At 46.7% G+C, this 19789-nt stretch overlaps 2 protein-coding genes across 2 annotated transcripts in view; both read right to left on the bottom strand.

Annotated features, from left to right (window-relative positions):
• Positions 1-392: 392 nt before the first annotated feature.
• LOC126014300 (flavin-containing monooxygenase 5-like) overlaps positions 393-19789 on the bottom strand; it is a 187367-nt gene continuing 167970 nt past the window's right edge. Inside the window, exons 10-13 of the mRNA XM_049777607.1 lie at positions 8541-8706; positions 1915-2047; positions 1026-1130; positions 393-666 (exon numbers count right to left, since the gene is read on the bottom strand). Coding sequence (XP_049633564.1) covers positions 393-666; positions 1026-1130; positions 1915-2047; positions 8541-8706 — 678 coding nt within the window. The remainder of the gene's footprint in view (positions 667-1025; positions 1131-1914; positions 2048-8540; positions 8707-19789) is intronic.
• On the bottom strand, positions 10078-14761 carry LOC126013441 (flavin-containing monooxygenase 5-like). The gene is made up of 6 exons (XM_049776538.1): positions 14627-14761; positions 12893-13081; positions 12454-12616; positions 11642-11784; positions 11155-11354; positions 10078-10490 (listed from the first exon to the last, which is right to left on the bottom strand). Exons 1-6 carry the CDS (start codon positions 14759-14761, stop codon positions 10118-10120), a joined length of 1203 nt encoding a protein of 400 aa, XP_049632495.1. The 3' UTR covers positions 10078-10117.

Below are 19789 nucleotides of genomic sequence, written 5' to 3' on the forward strand. Positions count from 1 at the left end.
CAGTGAATGCTTTTTAATGACTGTTTAGAAAAAGAAGGTTCTTTAGGCAAGTTAGCACACTGTTAAATCCCAGAGGGTCAGTGCAGTGCTTTTGAATGAAAAAGAAGCATGATGATCGAAACCTGGGCCACTGCTGCCCAAGCCTCGTTCCCATGCCCTAGAGGAAAAGGTTGCAGATCCAGTCCTTGGTCTTTCTTTTCTTTTTTGAGTTCCAAAAGTCTTAAATGGGTGCTAAACCTCATCAAGCTGTATGTCTATCTGAATTCACTCTGATTTCCATGATGCCTGGCCCCTGGGGTCTGAGCTCAATTATTCTTGGCCAATCATCTTTGGGTTCACTTGCAACTTCAGTGGTCTTCAGTGGAGTGGAATAGTTCTCTGAAGTCTTTCTCTCAGCCTCCCTTTGAGTGATTACTGGAGAACTGAGGCCACATCTGAGGCACAGCTGGGACCACCTTGATGGTCTCTTTGGCAGAGCATTCCTCCCCTGCAGGAGGGAAAGGTGACAGGGCCCAAGAGCAGGTTAGCTTCATGCGCCAAAGTAAGCAATGCACATTGACAGGAAACCCCTCTATGGAAAGGCCCTGTGCTGCCATTTCAGTGCCTCCTCTCATGTGAGAATCTTCCAAGACAAGTGCCCACATGAAACCTCCAAGCACGCAGAAACTTTGCCAACACAAAAGCCAAGAGAGGAACAAGGAGATGGTTCAAAGGGCTACACAAAGGGGTGGTATGTGGGGGCCTCGCACTTGGTATGGACCTTCAAGTCATTTGGGAGTGAATCCTGAGCACAGCTGGGGATGACCAAAAACCATAGAGTGTGGCCCCCAAACAAAACATCCCATTCTACTGGTGGGCTGGAGAAATAGCCCCATGTGCTGTGAGCACAGGCTTTGTAAATGAGAAGTCCAAATTCAGCCTCTACACTGCAGTCCCGGAGCTCTGGATCATTAGTAGCACCCAAGTGGACAGGCTGTGACCCCACCCCCACTACCAAACAAACTAAACCAACAAACAAAAAAAACCTTGCATATTTCTTCGAGGGCCTTGTCCTATTGGGTTCTGAAACTGGCTTCATCTTGCCACATTCATCCTCGATGCTACCTCGACCCAGGGTAACCTTTCCTGACCTGGAGTCAGCGGGGAGCACGGTAGTCTCTGGAGTGGGCTTCCCTTGTCCTGGGTTTTGTCCATCTGTCTGTCCCCCCGCTGGCTATGTTTGGAAAGACCCAATTAGAAGCATTTTTAAGTGTTCCCGGATCTGCCCAGTAGGTGGCGTAGCTTTGCCTCTCTGTTCCCAGGACCTGCCTTCCTCTACTAGATCCACACAGAGCACCTGCATCCACACATTGTGGGCTGAGAAGGGAAAGAAGTTGATAGCAATTGCTTGACTGTGATGTGATGATTTCCGTTGGCCCTGCCCACAGAGAGTGGGTCCCAGACAAGATGAAGGCAGATTATAAGGCTTCTCTTTATAATTCATCTCCAGCTATTCTCACCTTGGAAGGAAAAAGGCAGTCCGGTCCACCCGTCCCAGAAAGACTACAGACTGCTGTAAGGTTCCACACCCCGACTCTCTTGCCCATCTTTGGACCTTTCCTAACACTCACCCCTCACCACCACCTCTGCTCTTTCCTAGGAAGGCTTGATTCTTGAATGTGGTTTTGAACTGAGCTTCCAGCCCAGCCCATTGGAATTGTTTTTTACAAGACTTGTGAAAAATCATAAATTTACATTCCGAGACCTTGAGATAAAATTGGGGGAGCATGAACCCTCCCCAGATAGTCTGGTCCTCTGGGACTTTCTCAGAATGATGAGGACAGACCCCCCCCTTTTTCTGCATGAACCACCACCACCACACCCAATACTCTCAACAGAAAAGGCCCCACTCCTTACCAAACTCCTTAACCTTACCAAACTGCCAAGCCATCAAATTTGTTCCAGATATCTAGATCCTGGACACCAAAAATTTCTAGTGGAGTCAGCCCAGTAGTTCCACAGGAAATCTGATCAGTACATTTCGAAGATGTTACCAAACTCAGTGAGCCTAAACAGAAACCCAGAAGCTCATCTAGTACCGATTCATTCAATCCTCAAACACTGATTTAGTAGCTCTAGGGAGACCTATAATCATTATTTCAAAGTGACCCTTGTTGGTCTAGGATTTGATAATTCCATGGCCCTTGTGTTATAATAACATTTTTGTGCCTACAAGAAGGTAGACTGGGTGGTGAGTAGAAAATAGGGTATACTGGTGAAAGAAAGGTCACACTTTTTGGTGTTAGAATATTTGATGCCTGGGCCGGGAGAGATAGCACAGTGGTGTTTGCCTTGCAAGCAGCAGATCCAGGACCAAAGGTGGTTGGTTTGAATCCCGGTGTCCCATATGGTCCCCTGTGCCTGCCAGGAGCTATTTCTGAGCAGACAGCCAGGAGTAACCCCTGAGCACCACCGGGTGTGGCCCAAAAAGCAAACAAACAAAAAAAGAATATTTGATGCCTGAAATGACTGTATTATGAACAACTTGGTAAATTACAGTGTTATATCAAAAAAAATTTCAAGTTGGGCATAGCCTGGCTCCCTCTGACTGGTTTTCACAGATGAACAAGTTCTGGCTGACCGCCAGATCTGCAGTCAGAAAGATGTATCATTGTTCAATAAAAATACTCACTTCACTTCCTCCCGAAAAAGCCAGCTACATGTTATCTGCTCCATGCAGATGCTCAAGGCCTGGTCTTCAGTGGAATGAAATTCTCACAAGCTGAGACTATCCTGGTTGGTACCATGGGACTGTGACCACAGCTCAGTTCGTGGATTAGGACACACACGTCCACAGGGCAAACTCTTGAGGGCAGAGAGGCAGGAATGGCTGGGTGTGGGAGGTTAGTAACATACGGAGCCCGCCAGGTGATGCTGAGACTGGAGATGGGGGGTGGTGCCTAGTCTGCTTTCCTTAACCTCAGTCACTCAGATCCACCTCACATCACCTGTGCAGAAAGAGGTCAGTCCCCTGCTTCATTGCTTTGTAGACAAGAGAAAGCTCTGTTCACAAAATGAACTCATGGGCAATGAGGCTCATGAGTTCCTCTGTGGAAAAGGAAAAAAGGAAAAAAAGCCAAAGTGAGAAATGGCTGATCAAATGTTCCCATCCTTGGCACACCCACTTGCAGACATGGAAACTGAGTCATAAGGATGCTTCCTCAAGGACACTCCCTAGCATAAAACCTTGATGTAGGTTGATGGGCTCCCCAAGTGATAAGGAACACAGAGACAACAGAAAGAGTCTGCTGTGCTAGGTCTAGGCTCCGAGTGCAGGAAGCATGCCCACATGGTTCCCCAGCACCACCTGAGAGTGACCCATGAGTGCAGAGACAGGGAGTCCCTGAGGATCGCTGAGAGTGATCCAGGCACCACAATACACACATGTGCAGATACATGTGTGAACATGTATAGCACACATGTGCTCAGTGAGTTGCATTCATGCCCACACATGTTCACATGTACGCACCTGAACACAAGAGCACATATGTAGTCTTTGCTGTATCATCCACATGCTGGAACTCTGAGCCTCTTGCCAGTGGCCTGTAATTTTACAGGTACACATGAAGCACTTGATGATGATGCCCCCACTCGACTGGAAAGCTCTGCTCCATGATGCAACACTCCGTGCGAGAACCCTTCCTTGCCTTCAGAGTTCTAGGGCCTTTGCCCAGACCCCACACTTCTCTGTGGAGCCACCAGCATGCCTGAGTGGTGAGCAGGTTGGCAATGAACAGGGAATCCTTCCCTCACCCACACCCATGCACCCTGTCCTAGGGCCACCATCACCTCCCACTTTTTATTTCTCTAGCTCCGTGCTTGAATAATCACTGTTGATCTTACCAAGGGAAGATGTCCTTGAACTCTATGCTAATAAGATTGTTCATGGTTCTTGGATAGAAGTAGGTGAGCATTTAAGAGTGCCAGGGTGCACACATGTGCATGCATGCTTGTCCTAAACTCTCAGGGCTGTGTGGCTGGAAACTCATTCCCTACTTACCTGGAAAAATTTTCTGAGGAGACTCTGGACTCATTTTTTTCCTTGTTCACCTGCTGGCCACCTTAGTCACTTCCATCATTGCACCCAATGCCTAGGTTTGCAAAGGTGCCATGAAGGATTCTAATTTGTGAAATGAAACATGCTTGAAGTGATAGTCATACCTGCAGGAGTAAGAAGCAGGGAGAGAGTTTTCAAAGTGAAGTTTCATGCTTCTCAAAGGGCTTACCTTGCAGGGATCAGTACAGCAGATGGGACAGATTGGCCACTTAATTTTAAAAATAATGAAGAGCACCTGATTCTTCCCCTTTTGTAGAAGGCTTAGAGTTTTGTTCTTAGAAGACAGCTGTTGGCAAGGTGTTGGTGTAACCACACCATGATCACTTCAGCACAGTAGACACTGAGTTACCTCAGTAAGAGCTGACTGTGGGTCAACATTTTTCACCCTGCTGTGTGTGGCCACTGTTTTTGGAAAAATTCATTTGTCAAGACTAAGCTAGAGTGGCTGAATTTGAGTGTGTTTGTGTGTGTTTGTGGCCACACCCAGTGGTGTGGGCCTCTGTTCTTTTTTTTCTTTTTTTTTTTTTTTTGGTTTTACGGGCCACACCCATTTGATGCTCAGGGGTTACTCCTAGCTAAGCGCTCAGAAATTGCCCCTGGCTACCGCTTGCAAGACAGACACCTTACCTCTAGTGCCACCTCGCCGTCCCGGGCCTCTGTTCTTAAAGACCACTCCTGGCAGGCTCAGGGACCACATGGGATGCTGTGGATCAAACCCAGTCATCCAGAAGGCAAGGCAAGGCAAACACACTCCCAGCTATACTGTAGCTGCAGCTTCTAGAGTGGCTTTATTGAAGTGTGTTAGTTTTGTTTTGTTTTGGGCCACACCTGGAGGCATTCAGGGGTTACTCTTGGCTCTGACTCAGAAATTACTCCTAGTGGGCTCAGCAGACAATGTGGGATGCTGTGAATCAAACCTGGGACGGCATGGCCTCATGCAATGCAAACACCTTACCTGCTGGTCCCAAGTTTGTTAGTTTTGACCTCCAGATGTAAAGACATCCTGAGGTGAGACAATGGGTCTGGCTGATGCTACAAAGCAGGAGGCTAGAGCTCAGGAAATAAAAGGATACAGATTTCTGACTTGCCATGAGTTCCAGAAAGCTAGCCAGTGCTCAGATTATGAGCATGGGTGGTCCCTGTGGCCACCTTTACACATGCATCACTGTAGGAACCATGGACCTTCATGTTTGTGCAGAGTGGCAGGCTAAAGGGAGACTGTGACTCTACAAACATAGACACAAAAAATCAGGCGACAACATGAGCTCATGGCTGGCCAAGTTCAGCCATGCTGCCTCCTTGGATGCAGCCAATATTTCACCATGAGGTTTTCCTCATCCTGCCACCCATTTCCTTTCTCCTCCATCAATTGAGATAAATAAGTATATATGTATGCCTATCTTTTGTTTATGGGCCACACCCAAAAATACTCAGAGGTTACTCCCAGATCTACACTCCAAAATCACCCCTGGCAGATTCCAGGAACCCTATGGGATGCCAGGGATTGAATGCAGGTTGCCATTTTCAAGGCAACCCCCATCCACTGTGCTATCACTCTAGCCCCCTTATGCCTTTATTTATGCCCCTTTATTTATAGGTATCTGCCAATCACTTCTTTCCCTATGTGCTGGATATTTGTCAAACCGTGGTGAACACATTTATTCACTCAATACATGACTTGTGAGATAAAGCGAGCACAGTCCTGCATACTCTAGGTCAAAGGCTGCCCAGGAATGTGGGACAGGATCTTTGACATGTAGACACTATTCTATGGTATTAGTTACCTGGAGAACTAATGGAGCAATCTACTTACATTGATGTTCATAAACTAATAAGGGATTAAGAAATATGCAATGAATACTTGAGCTTCTTGTTATAATGACTCAAAAGAATCAAAGAAACTGGTTTCATCTATAGCAGGTGTGGTTTGGCACCAGGCACCCTATTCCAGTAGAGAATTTCCTTTTGATTCGGCCTGAACATTCAGATTGGTTTAGAGAAAGAAGACAGCAGAGTATATATGTGGGAAGGTCGTGATGCTTCCACTCATGGTATAAAAAGTCAGGCTCTTGGGGGCCAGAAAGATAGTACAGCAGTAGGACATTTGTCTTGCATGCATCTGATCCAGGACAGATGGTGGTTGGAATCCGGCATCCCAAATGGTTCCCTGTGCCTGCCAGATGCGATCTCTGAGTGCTGAGACAGGAGTAACTTCTGAGCGCTGCCTGATGCGACCAAAAAAAAAAAAGTTAGGCTTTGGATCCAAGCAATGTGCATGTAGAGATTCATTTGCTGCTGCTGCCTACCCCAGAACAACTTTAATGGAAATCCAGAGGTTTTGCATGAAGTATGTGTCATTTGCTCTCAGTAAGGCCACACCAGCCTTTTTATAGGAATTATTTTCTTGAAGGATTGTCTTCCAGCCTTAGACTTTGAGTGTGTTTGCTCTATTTCAGTGTTTTTCCTGCAGGCAGCAAAATTCTGAGTGAGGTTTATGTGTGATTTTATGTCATACATAACCTCACATTTTCCTAGAGTTCACCAAAAACTATCTCTGCATGGTCAGATAGTGACCTCAGTTCTGGGTTTCTGGGTTCCCTCACACATGGGTTTTTAAAAAAAGAGAGGTAAACTGGAGGTGGAAAAGTAAGCCAAGACTATGTTTTAAACTTTATGGCTGGCAAAGAAAAAGTGGCCATTGAGGAAATTAAATGAGCTTCAACCTTGCAGAGTTGATAGTGTAGCTTGAAGTTTAAATGCAGATGTGAGACTCTGAGTCTGTTCCCCTCCTATAATCCTCTAGTGCTTCTGGACTCAGTGAAAGGCCATTTGCTGCCCCTCCAATAGTAACATTACTGCTTTTGGTTTGTTCCTATTTGAATGTTAATCTAGACTTGGTTATCTAATGGAGGGGGTGGTCAGGAAATTTTTCATGTAAAGAGCCAGATAATATTCTAGGCTTTATGTACAGTACCCAACAGAAAACAGCCAAGACACTATAGAAACAACTGGGCACTCTGTGTTCCAATAAAACTTTATTGACTAAACAGGAAAAACATGGTTGGGCTGGAGGTACCTAGGAGAGATGGGGCTGTGACCCTTGGTATAATTTTGTGTTTCTTTATCCTCTTTGCTTAGTATCTGCCTAGTGGGGTCATGTAGAGTTTAACTCATTTCTTAGAGATGACAAAAAGTGTTATATTTGGGCTTTGTTTCCATAACCACATTTTAGGGGGGGGTTGGTTTATTTGCTTTGGTGGGTCCACATCAAGCAGTGCTCAGGGATCACTTCAGCGGTGCTCAGGAGACCATAAGAGGTGCAGGGGATTGAACTAAGTTGGCTAATTGCAAGGCAAGCTCCCTTCCCACTGTACTATCACTCCAACTCCAAAGATTTTCATTTCTGAAGATTTTCTATATGTTTTCTCCTTCTCTTTTACCTGGCATCTAGAAAGCCATGAGTGTTATTCTGCAGCCTGTCTTTCCTACAGTCTATGCTTTACTCGGATTTTTCTCTTTCTGATGTATATTTCTCAAAGCATCATAGCCATCTGTCTTGGTAGAATTTCATCCCTTTTTGTAGCTGAGTAATATTCCAGTGTGTGTGTGTGTGTGTGTGTGTGTGTGTGTGTGTGTGTGTGTACATATACATATTCTTAATACTCTCTAGAACTAGAGAAATCTGTTATTTCATCTGTCCATCTTGGTGGCACCTCCTATACACTAAAAAACACAAATATCTCAATAACACCAGAAATAATCTCCTAACTTAGTGTCCATGATTCTGTAGCATGTGAGCCTACTGAGTGGATTTTTGGAGGACTTCCTTTTATTGTTCACTTTTCAGGGCACAGTGAAAAACGGTGCTTTCTCTAAGCCTATGCTTTAGATGCAAAGAGCTTACTAGAAAGGAGAGCTGAGGGGAACTTGGCATAACTGATAACATGTTCTGTCAGAAATTCAATAGGCGGGGCCGGAGAGATAACATGGAGGTAAGGTGTTTGCCTTGTGTGCAGAAGGACAGTGGTTTGAATCCCGGCATCCTATATGGTCCCCTGAGCCTGCCAGGAGAGATTTCTGAGCATAGAGCCAGGAGTAACCCTGTGTTCTGCTGGGTGTGACCCAAAAACAAAACAAACAAAAAGAAAAAAGAAAAAGAAAAAGAAAAAAAATTAACAGGCACCTTTAAAGAAAACTTCCCCACAAACCTCCCAGTTGGCAAGCTCTACTGGGAGCAACCTGCTGTCTCATGGATGGTGCTTGCGTAAGAACATTTGAGATTGTTAACCATTTTGTGGCATCCTAAATACAAAACACATGCTCCTGCTCAACTTCTTAATTAGTGCACACTACAGTGTGTTGAGGATGTAGCCATGATGATAGGAGAGTCATTAGTGGGTGATGAGTAAACCAACAATTAAAAGGAGAAGGACTCCACAGAGACCTTTCAACCAAAAGGATCCGGAAGAGGACTGGTCACCAGAGAGAGTGCGGGTCCTCAGGGGCCTGAAAATCCGCTCTTGCTGGGTGAGAATGGCCTGACGGGCTCCAGCCCACTTGCCTGGCCCTTGGAGTCGATACTGGTAAGGCGTGCATGGCCCAAAGAAAACCTCCTTGGCTAGCTGGGGATCCCACAGCCAGAGGGAGAGCAGGTTGGGTTTCACCCCAATTTCCACAGCAATCTCATCCATGTACTCCACATACTGCACACGGTGTGTGTCCCGAGGGCTGTCGAGATATCTGAAACCAGACAGGGGCCACTGTGTGAGCAAACAGCCCCTTGGCATGGGCTGGAAGGGGAGTGAAGGTGGAAGAATCTAAGGGCAAGGGATTCAGAACCATGCAGTTCCTCCAGGAAGTGAGAGAACAAAGGAGTTCCTAGTGGGCCACCCACAACCAGGAATTTGGCATAAGCCACCCAAATACTCAGAAGATACTTGTCTCCCCAACTCAGACCCTGCCAAAGGAGAGTTTCAAAAGATGTTTTTATGGCTGAACTTTTCTTTCCCCAAGCCCTGTGTTTTTGCCCTGCACTGGTTCGTAATTGGAAATTCATTTCTCACTTTGTCAAATTGGCCGTGAGTCTCTGACCTATGAGTTATGGGGTTAGTTAGTCTATACGACCTGCATTTGATTTTCAGCAGTGACCAGGTGGGAAGTGATTAAACACTTGGGAGGTTCTGACCCATCCCACCCTCTTAATCAAAGTCCTCAGGTAGCTGGAATCTCAGACAGATGCCTTTAATCTGCAAGAACATGTTGCAACATCCACCTCGTAGTGCCTCCATCGGTCCCTGCTGAGTGGGGATGTATTATGGCCCAGCCGGACTGCTGAGGAACACATTTCCATTAAGAGGCTTTGACACAAGCCATCAAGTCTTAAACCTCCCATCAATATTTTAATCTGCCAAGTCATTTCTCCATATGTTCCTTTCCGGCGTCTCCAAAGAAGAGACATGGGCCCTTCATTTCATCTCATCTTATGTTCTCGTGAGATGCTGACATCGCCCGCACTCAGCCGTTGTATGTAGCTAAATCTCCAGAGCTGAACTTGGACCCTGATCCTGAGGTCTCTCTGGAGATGAGTGGGTATGCTCCCAGGGGCATGCAGTCATGTGGTCGCTGCAGGGGAGTTTCCTAAATCTCCAGCTAGGGGAACATTATGGAATGTGAGTGAGTTGAGAAATTGAAACCACTGTAGGCCAACATCCCAGAGTTCAGTGATGGAAAGATAAGGTATAGACAAGGCAGAAGCTCAGCCTCAGGAAGCCAAACTTACTCTCTTTGTTGGAACTTCTGTCTCATTTTTCTGATATCAGCCAGCATGCACCACTCAGAAGGTAGCTGGCTTGCACCTAGGAGGGAGAGCAGACCTAAGCCAGGCTGGTCAAGGGAGAAGGTGGCATTTCAGGAAGGACAAGGGGGACAAGTTGGAAAGTGAGAGACAACATTGGAATGACTCTGAAGGCAAGCTTTGTAGGGGTGCTTTACAGCTGAGGGCTCTTGGCTCACCCCTGGGCCCTATTGCCTGAGCCAACACGTACCCTTGAAGACTTGGACCACCCAGCGGCTCTGCAACTCTGAGGTGGGGATGGTAGCACCATCTGGCTGTAGGATGCCAATGAAGGCCAGTGTTGATTTCTCCAGATGCGGTGGGAAGACAAACTTGAACATGGAGTGCTGGCTGTCCAGCACACAGGGGTTCTGTTCCAGGAAGGGGAAGGAAAAGGTGTAGCCCGTGGCAAAGATGACCACATCCACCGCCTCCTCTGTGCCATCTGCAAAGGTGACTGAGGTCTCTGTGAACTCGTGGATGTTGGGTTTCATCAGGATCCGGCCTGAGATAATGTGGTTTGGAAGATCATCACTTACAGCGGAATGGTGGCTGAGGAAGCTGGAGAAGGTCAGAAAGGGAGGGAAGGGAAAAGATACATGATGTCATTGGCATGCCTGTGACAGGTTGCCCTGAGCAAGCTGGAAAGGAAAGAACCAAAACACCCAGCACTGGCCTGTGACACCTGTGGTTTCTGCCAGATTTATACAACCAACATGGGCCATGAGACTGTCCCCAAGTATATCTAGGCTGAAGAGACCAGACTGTGTGATCCTTTCTCAGACCCCAAAGCACCACTGGGGGAGGAAAGAGAGAGAGAAAGTGAGTGACAGGAACACTGGTTTGCAACTCCAGCTCTGGAGGGGTCCCCAGAAACCTCTGAGCACAGAGTCAGAAATAGCCCCAGCAGTGCAAGGTGTCGCCTAGAGAGAAAATGTGCAGCTGCCTCTGAGTCACATGAGAGTCAGAGAGCCAGAGAGGCAGGAGGGTGCAAGGGGGCTGCTTCTGTCCCGTGTCATTATCCTGTATTTGGGACCTTTGTGTATCAGACCTGTATCTGCCCATAGAACCTGAGTTTGGGGCCTCCCATCTGACCATGGGCCCACATTTTGGAGCCTCCATGTACTTGCTGCCCTGTTTTGGGAGCCTCTGTTCCCACAGACCCATGTTTGAGGGCCTTTGTATGCCCATGGATCTGAGTTTGGGGCCTCCATGTGCTGCTGACCTATGTTTGGGCTGCAGGCCATAGTTGAGGTGGCTGAAACGCTTGTTCAGTCTCCACTCTGCCCATTTGTTGATGATGAAGTTAGGACAGAGGTTGCCAAGGGCCTCATTGAAGCGTGTGATGAGAGCAATGTCGATGGGCATCCCGTAATCCCAGACGCGGTTCCACACCCATGTGCCCCGCCGGGTGCTGAGGAACACCTGGAGAGGAGGTTGTGTGTACAGTGGGTGTGGGCAGCCAGCCCTCTTCCCAGGACCCTCCACTAAGCTCATGCAACTCAGGAAAAGAGCTTACTGGGAGCAGTAACTCCCTGCCTGTGCTTGGGAGAGGCGGGGGGGGGGGAGGGGGGATCTGGGTTTACCCCAAGAAACTAAGCTGATCAGGAAATTTCAGTGCTTGGGCCCAAGGGGATTGCTCTGTGGTGGGGATTAGTCTCGGGTCCCACCAGGGTCACTGCACCCAGTCCCTGAGCCCCGGCTTCACAAACCTGCTCAGCCACGTGGCTGAGCTCGATGGCCAGATCTAAACCCGAATTCCCAACACCGACCACCACGATCCTCTTGCCCTGGAATTTCATGGGGGTTTTGTACTCCCGGCTGTGGAGATACTGGCCTTGGAACCTCGAGATTCCTGTGGGCAGAACAGACATGGCTTGGTTGCTTTCCTGTCTCCCGGAGCCCTCTCCTCTGCTCTCTTTCCTCTCTCCCACCTTTCCTTCTGCCAGGCACTTGAGTTGCTCCATGGCTTAGATTGAATTTGGCCCTGCCCAAGATACTCTAACTGGTCTGCAGCTCCGACTGAACCTGTGTGTGTGTGTGTGTGTGTGTGTGTGTGTGTATCTGTGTGTGTGAGGTGCGTCCCCATCTTCTTCCCCCACCCCTCAGATCTGAGTCCTTGGGGATTCAGACTCACCCTTGGGAACCAAAACTGAGAGGAACATGCACTTTGACATTGGTGCCTCCAATTTTGGCACACAGAAGAGTCTGTGTTCAGGGGTATCCCCTCAACTCAGGCTTCTGGAAACTTCTGTGCCAAGGGGATGACACTTTAAATCCTTAGTCTTCTCCCCAACTCTGTTCTTCCCTGCGAGTTCTTAGCCCACTGCCTTTTGCACCCGAAGATGTTTGGGGCTGTTAGACTGGATAAACTACTCCCAGAATTGTCCATGCTGCTGGGGCAAACTTCAGGCCCTTCCATGGCACTAGGGAAAACCCCAGGCTAACTTGCACTGCTGTGAATGCCCCAGACCCACCCTCCACCAGGATGTACCCCAGGCACTCCTGGACCACTGAGGCATACCTGGGAAGCTCTGCAGGGGCAGCACAGGGTTCGTGTAGAGGCCGGTGCACACCATCACCCCGTCAAACACATGGTTCTCCTGCTTGCCCTCCACTTCCACCACCACATCCCACCGTCCCGAGTTGGAGAAGTCTGGGCAGCGCTGCACACTGCAAACCTTGGACTGGGAAAGTGGTCCACTCAGGTGTGCCAGTCTCATTCCCCAGTTGTCCTACCTGGGGAACCCCCAGAGACCTATGGGGATGGAGGGAGAACCATTCTCTTTTAGAGGGGCTCAAAAAACAGGATGCAGAAGACATGCAATCCCAGGAGGCTTTATGGAGATGTTGCCTGTAGCTGTGGCCTCCCCACTCCTTACTGGGGTGAACTGTGCCCCAGGGGTTCCAGACCCCTCTCTACCCCACCTCATCTCCTGCCCATGCTCTGTCCCAATTTATACCAGGAATCGTATGTGCTGGCGAAGGTGGAAGTGGGCAGTGTACATGCGCAGGTAGTCCATGAGCTTGGTGTTGTGCATATAGTTGGGGAAGGCAGCAGGGAATGGAAAGTCGCTGTAGCAGCTCATCTCTTTGGACGTGTTGATGGTGGCTGAGTGGTAGATGCTTGGTCGGCAATCCTCTATGGTCTCCTGCCAAGCATGGGTGACATAGGGCTAGGCAGAGCTCTTCCAGGGAAAGAGAGGGGCCTTGTCCTCACCCGTCCCCAAGAGAGAGATTGTCACTCCAGGGCACAGTTTCCATAGTGTTAACAGAAATAAGCACTGGACAAATAGTGAGGAAAGGAGGTGAGAGAGCGAGCGGATACAGGCCCAAATGTGCATGGAACTGAGTTTGGGCCCAGACAGGCTACTGTGAGTGATGCTGGAACGGAAAAGTAGTACAAACACACAGAACCCTATTTCTCTCCCTTCTTGGTAAGAAGGGGGGTACTTTAGTATTTTAATGACAGAACCCCCTATTCACAAGTATCACTCCCTGAGTTCTGAATCCACCCCTATAGTGTCTCTCGGTGGGTTTATCTCTTTGGAGTTGACTTACCTATTCATCCATACTTCTATCATCATCCATGCTTTTGCAGGGGGCATACCCAATGGTGTTCAGGGATCACTCCTGATGGTATTTAGAGGACCATGTAGGGTGTAAGGGATCGACTTGAGTGATTGCATGCACTTTACCCACTGTGCTATCGCTCCTGCTCCATTTATCTATTCTTTCATCTATTCAACCACCCATATATTGATCCTTTTTCCCATCTATTATTGCACTAGCCTATCTATCTATCCTTTCATCAATCGATCCATCCTCCATTCATTTCTTTTTTTTGTTTTTTTGGGTCACACAAGGTGCTCAGGGGTTATTCCTGGCTGTCTGTTCAGAAATAGCTCCTGGCAGGCACAGGGGACCATATGGGACACCGGGATTCGAACCAATCACCTTTGGTCCTGGATCGGCTGCTTGCAAGGCAAACACCGCTGTGCTATCTCTCCGGGCCCTCCATTCATTTTTCATCCACCATCCATCCATCCTTTCTTCTATCTCTCCATCCATTTTATTAATTTGTTTATTTATTTATTTATTGGTTTTTGGGACAGACCCAGAAGCACTCAGGGGTTACTTCTGGCTCTGGGCTCAGAAATAGCTCCTAGAAAGCACAGGGAACCATATGTAATTTCAGGATTTGGACCACCATCTATCCTTGATCAGCTGCATGCCAGGCAAATGCTCTATCTCTGTGCTATCTCTTTGGCTCCTACTTCTCCAACCTTTCATCCATCCTTCCACCCACCATCCATCCAACCTTCTTTCCATCCTTCCACCAACCCATTCATGCATCCATACTTTCCTGCACACACCATAATCAGTATTTCATAGTTAAAGGCTAATTCAGTCCTGAGACACACATTTTACCCTGTCTTATAACCAGAAACACACTTAGCATGCAGCACCTTTGCACTCATTCATACCACCTGTATTTATGTGTGTGTTTTCATCAGTGTGTGGTCCCAATATCATGTAAGTTGGACTCTGAAGAAAGGACTAAATACCCTCTGGGGAACAGAGAGGTATGAGGAACCAGAGCACAGGTTCCTAAGAAAATATAGTGGTGTGCAGGTGGGCGAAAAGACACAGTATGGTTGTCTTGGACACTTGAAGACATGGTGGTTCACACCTACCTCATACCGCCACAGGCCACCAATGTCACTGCTTTCTTCAAAGCAAGTTGGTTCCAGCCCCTCCTCCAGGCAGCACTTGATGGCCCCCAGGCCGCTGACCCCTGCACCAATCACAGCGATCCTCTTTCCTGGCATCTCAACTTCTGTAGAGCAATGGTTGGTACAAGGTTGTTGGCCACTTTCTTCAGGGCATATTCTTCAGCACCTCCCCTGAATGCAAAACTGTTCCTTTCCTGTCCTTCCTCCCTTCTTTCCTCCTTCCCTACATTCCTTTCTTTCCTTCCCTCCTTCATTCTTTTCTCCTCTCCTTCCCTTCCTTCCTCCTTCCCATTGTCCATATTCAGTGGTTTCCTGCTATTACCAGTACACAGGTGTTTTCTCCTCTCCTTCCCTTCCTTCCTCCTTCCCATTGTCCATATTCAGTGGATTCCTGCTATTACCAGCACACAGGTGTTTTCTCCTCTCCTTCCCTTCCTTCCTCCTTCCCATTGTCCATATTCAGTGGATTCCTGCTATTACCAGTGAACAGGTGAGACCACAGAGAGGGAAGTGACAGCCCTAGGACAGACAACCCAGAGAAGAGCAGGTGACAGAGGTGTCATATCATGGCCCCCTGAGTCAGAGAAGAGCAAGTCCAAGAATAAGGTTCTGGGCTGAAGTGAATGCACATTGGTAGGGCGTTTGCATTGCATGGGGCTGACCCAGGACTGACCTGGTTTTGATAAAAAAAAAATTGACTAAGGTTCTCGCTGCAGACACTGAGAGAGGGCTACTTCACCACAAGGAATGCTGGGTACACAGTCTCTCGCCCCACCTTTCTATTGAGGTGGCCCTTTTCACACAGCTCAGCCTTGGCAGATAGAGGATTCATAAGAGCACTGGTGGATACACACACTCCTGGGGGAGGAGGATCTCTGAACTTGTAGTTCAGCAAATCTGAGTCCTAGTGGGGCAGAAGAACATTGAGCACAGGTGCCTTGGGGTCATGGAGTATCCATGTCAGTCTAACTGGGCAAGCTCTGTTTTAGGATAAGCCCTGGATGCTCATTGAAATTTTTTCAGGGGCTTTACAAAAATGCATTTATTCATTAGAAATTGTCTCCCTCCATGGGGCTTTCCTTTTTCTACCTGTGTTTCCCAAGACTTAGCAGGGCACTAATGCAGATGAAGTCACCAGAAAAGACGAAGGGGAATTTGCCAAAATGCACAGATGAGAAGTATAGTACTTCTTAGCCTGCAAAAGAGACCCAAACAACGAAAGTCTACTTCATAAAGCTTGGCTATTACGTTTTCATGTGGATAGATACATTTGTTTGAGAAAACACCTTTCAAATGTGAGACTCTTCCAGTCAAATACTTTTCTCCAGGCTATTGGAATTCTTTGTTGAAACACATACCATTAAATTTAGTATGTGAGGCGTGTGTCTTTATTTTCCCTCATTTCTCCACCAGTTTCCCCTTAAACTTGAATCCAAATTCATCTGCATATCTAAACCCTCTTTTTAAAAAAAATGATGATAAAGTTAAATAAACCCTGATCTGGGTAGCAGTTCCCACTGACCCAGCCTGAGTCTTTGGATAAATCCTAAGTTGCTTTTTCTTCCTGTTGTCCTAAATCATGGTAATTCATTAGTCTTTTACCTTAAAACTACATGTACAAAACATAAGGATATTTGCTTAATCATGGGATGAAATGACATGAATTAAAATCTAGATAAGTCCCAAGCCAGAGCAATAGTACAACAGGGACGATGGTCACCTTTCCACTTGCCCAGGTTCAATCTCCGCATCCCATATGCTCCCCTGAGCAGCACCAGGAGTGATTCTGAGTGCCTGAGCATTGCCAGATTGGTGCAACAAAATTAAATTAAATTAAATTAAATTAAATTAAATTAAATTAAAAACTGACAAGTGCTATGAAGCCTCAGCACCTTGAGAAAATAACACTCACTTGTGTGGTTGCAGGCAGTGAGAGTAGTGGCTGGTGTAGTACTGGCTCCAGATGGCTGGTCTGCCAGGAAGATGCCCAGTCCTCAGTTCTTCTGCATGGCACCAACTAGCCCCTTGGGAGTTTTATGTGTTACCCGCTGGACCCAAACTCCTCCCCATGGCACTCTGACTGCAGAGTGGGGTTCAGGTGAGGTGACTGACATGGGGTCAAATTTTTCTACCTCCAGTAGTTGTGTGGGTTTCACAATGTCTTATTAAAGCAGGGATATACAGAAGCTTAGGAACTAGGGCTGAGTCAAGACTTTGAGGATCCATTTCTCAGCTCTAAGCTCTTGGTCTCCATGACAAGACAGGCCATTTTATGAGGATCAAAAATGTTTGGCACATCCAGACCTTGCAGAGACACTGCACACAGACTGCAATAATAATTGAAGAGACTGCAATAATATTTAATTGGTGAAGAAACCAGCCACACAACAGTACACTGTTGGGCCAAGTAAGGGTTCAAAGTTTGTCACCCCTTTCAAGATCAGGCCAAAGCAATAGTACAGTGAGGAGGGCTAATGCCTTATATGTGGCCAACCAATGTTCGATCCCTGGCATCCCATACAGTCCAAGATCAAAGCCTGAATATTGCCAGGTATGGCCCCAAAACAAGCAAACAAAAACTCCTTAATTACATGCACCTATTTGTGCCCACTCTAACTTCGTGTTGACTCTAACTTCCTCCATAGTCCCTGAGCATTGCCACAACCACCAGAATCTGTTCCTGATAAGTTTGTAGGCCCTTACTCTTGCGGACTCACTAACTCACTTTGTAATCAAGCATCTGGAACTTCATCTTGTTCCCTCTGATAAGGACAATGTCTTGTGTCACTCCAGAGCAGTGGTCCTCAAACTATGGCCCGCGGGCCACATATTGTATTTGTATCTGTTTTGTTTCTTCATTGCAAAATAAGATATATGCAGTGTGCATAAGAATTTGTTCATAAGTTTTGTTTTTACTATAGTCAGACCCTCTAATAGTCTGAGGGACAGTGAACTGGCCCCCTGTTTAAAAAGTTTGAGGACCCCTGCTCCAAAGTATCCTGAATCTTGCATGCTTAGTTGATGCTTTGTTTTACTCTATGTCAAAATGTAGTTTGAGGTTGTAAATGTGATAGTAGTTTGAAGTTCTGGGTCAAGGATTTGAAGCCCTGAGGTCCCAATCCACTGCACAGTGAATGGGAAGAACAAATAAAGCTTCTTGTGCATCTCTCCTCTCTGGTTTGAGTGGTTCTCACTGAGTCCAGGCAAATTTGGGTGCAATCACATAATTATTCCACCTTCTTCCATGGAAGGTGAGGAGCTCTATGAGACTCTCTTATGTTCTCAGGGTTTATTTTCATACTCTTCAAAATGGGGCCACAGGCACAAGAAAGACATAAAAGGCTGCTGCTTTGCTCCCTGCCAGTTTTACTGCTTGCTCATGCCTGGCTTCCTGCTTTTCTGTGTGAGGCAGCCAGGAAAGACCCCAGCAGACATAATTTCTTCAGGGCCAAGCATAAATACAAGCCAAGAAAGGCCCAGCAGACATAATCTCTTAAGGGCTCTGCACAAGGTAGGCTGAATCAACCCATGAAGTGTGGTGCATGATTCCTGCCATGTGTTCACTTCTGGCCACACGCATCCTCTAGCCCATGAATTCCATCACAAAACACAGTAAAATCCATGCTACAAGTATATCAATGGGGAAACAACTCAGGGCAATATCATACATAGAGAATGAAGATGGGAAATTGGCAGCTCTGATGACCCGAAAAGTGCCAACCACATAGTTGGCCTCTCAGATAGTGAGTTTAGAGTAAAAATATGGAAGATGTTCATAGAACTCAAAAAATGCATAGATCGAGCTGAACAGATCACAAGATAGAAATAAAAAACCTCCAACTGCTTCAGCAGACCTCACATGCCAGAATTTCACCGTTCCTCTTACAACTGGTATGTGGGGAGTCACTGAGCAGGGGAGCTAGCCAATAGGCCCTTTGTACTGAACACAAGTGCAGGGGGATGGGACCCCCCTCAGGCCAGACAGGGCCTTCAGGGCAAGGTCTGGCAGCTGGGTCTCTAGGGGGTAGGGGGGGAGAGAGAAACCAAACCTTTCCATGGCCATAAATGGGGCTATGCATAGGACCTTCTTGCAGGGGGGGTTCTTTCTAACTAGTCCTTATATTTAAAAGTACACAGGCGCATTAGCGCCCTCATGACAACTATACCATTTAACCATTATTCCACAATGCTCACAATTTTAGATTGTTCCTAGAAAAGGAAATGGAATACCCAAGACCTGAAGGATAATACTTGAATAGATCTCTAAAGTCTGTCTGTATGTGTGCATGAGTTTCTATACAGTGGTCTTCTGATTTCCAAACCTAAACTGTAAACAATCCATCTCTATAGTATATATAGCCCCTCTCCTTACATCAGAATCCCTTCTACCCCCATATCCCCCAATCCTGATCCACTATTCCTCCATATTTACCTTCTTTACTCTCAGTTCTTAACTCATTAAGCACCAAGAACAACCTCCTGCCCCAACAAACCACCACCCAGGTCCTAAACAAAAAGACACCCTCTCAGTCTCACCTCTTGTGCCCCAGCAAGAAACTACAATCAACACACCTGCTGAATAACGCTATGTGGCCCTTCTAACCCCCTTCAAAATGTGGACTGTTGCAAGGTACCAGATTTATCTTTAGAAAGACCCCCAGCTCAAGGACACTACCTGATTCCATAATGCTACAAATCATGTCTCAAACTCAAATCCAAGGTGTGTGATAAAAGAGTGCCTTGGATTTTACCCCCAAAAAGAATATCTCAAAAGAGCTAATTGAGATGTCTATATTTCCTTTGTATGTTTAATATTTTTTTTAATTTTTTTTATTTTTAATTATGAGAACAAGGGTGCAAAGAAAGAGGACAAGGTAAAGTTACAGTGGAAGGACCATCACCCATAACATAATTCTCAGAAGTCCCCTTGCTGATATCTTAACTTTGAAATTTCAGCCAAAGAACATTAAGATAAATAAGACAGAATCCATGTACAATTACTTAGTCCCTCAAGTCCCCAGATTGTAACACATTATAATATTTCTTAACAGTACACAAAGCAATCTGAAGCCATAAAACTTACGTAACTCCTTAAACATTACAGGCATAGTATTTTCTTACATT

This window comes from Suncus etruscus, chromosome 7 (assembly GCF_024139225.1).
Source record: "Suncus etruscus isolate mSunEtr1 chromosome 7, mSunEtr1.pri.cur, whole genome shotgun sequence".
Classification (NCBI taxonomy): Eukaryota; Metazoa; Chordata; class Mammalia; order Eulipotyphla; family Soricidae; genus Suncus; species Suncus etruscus.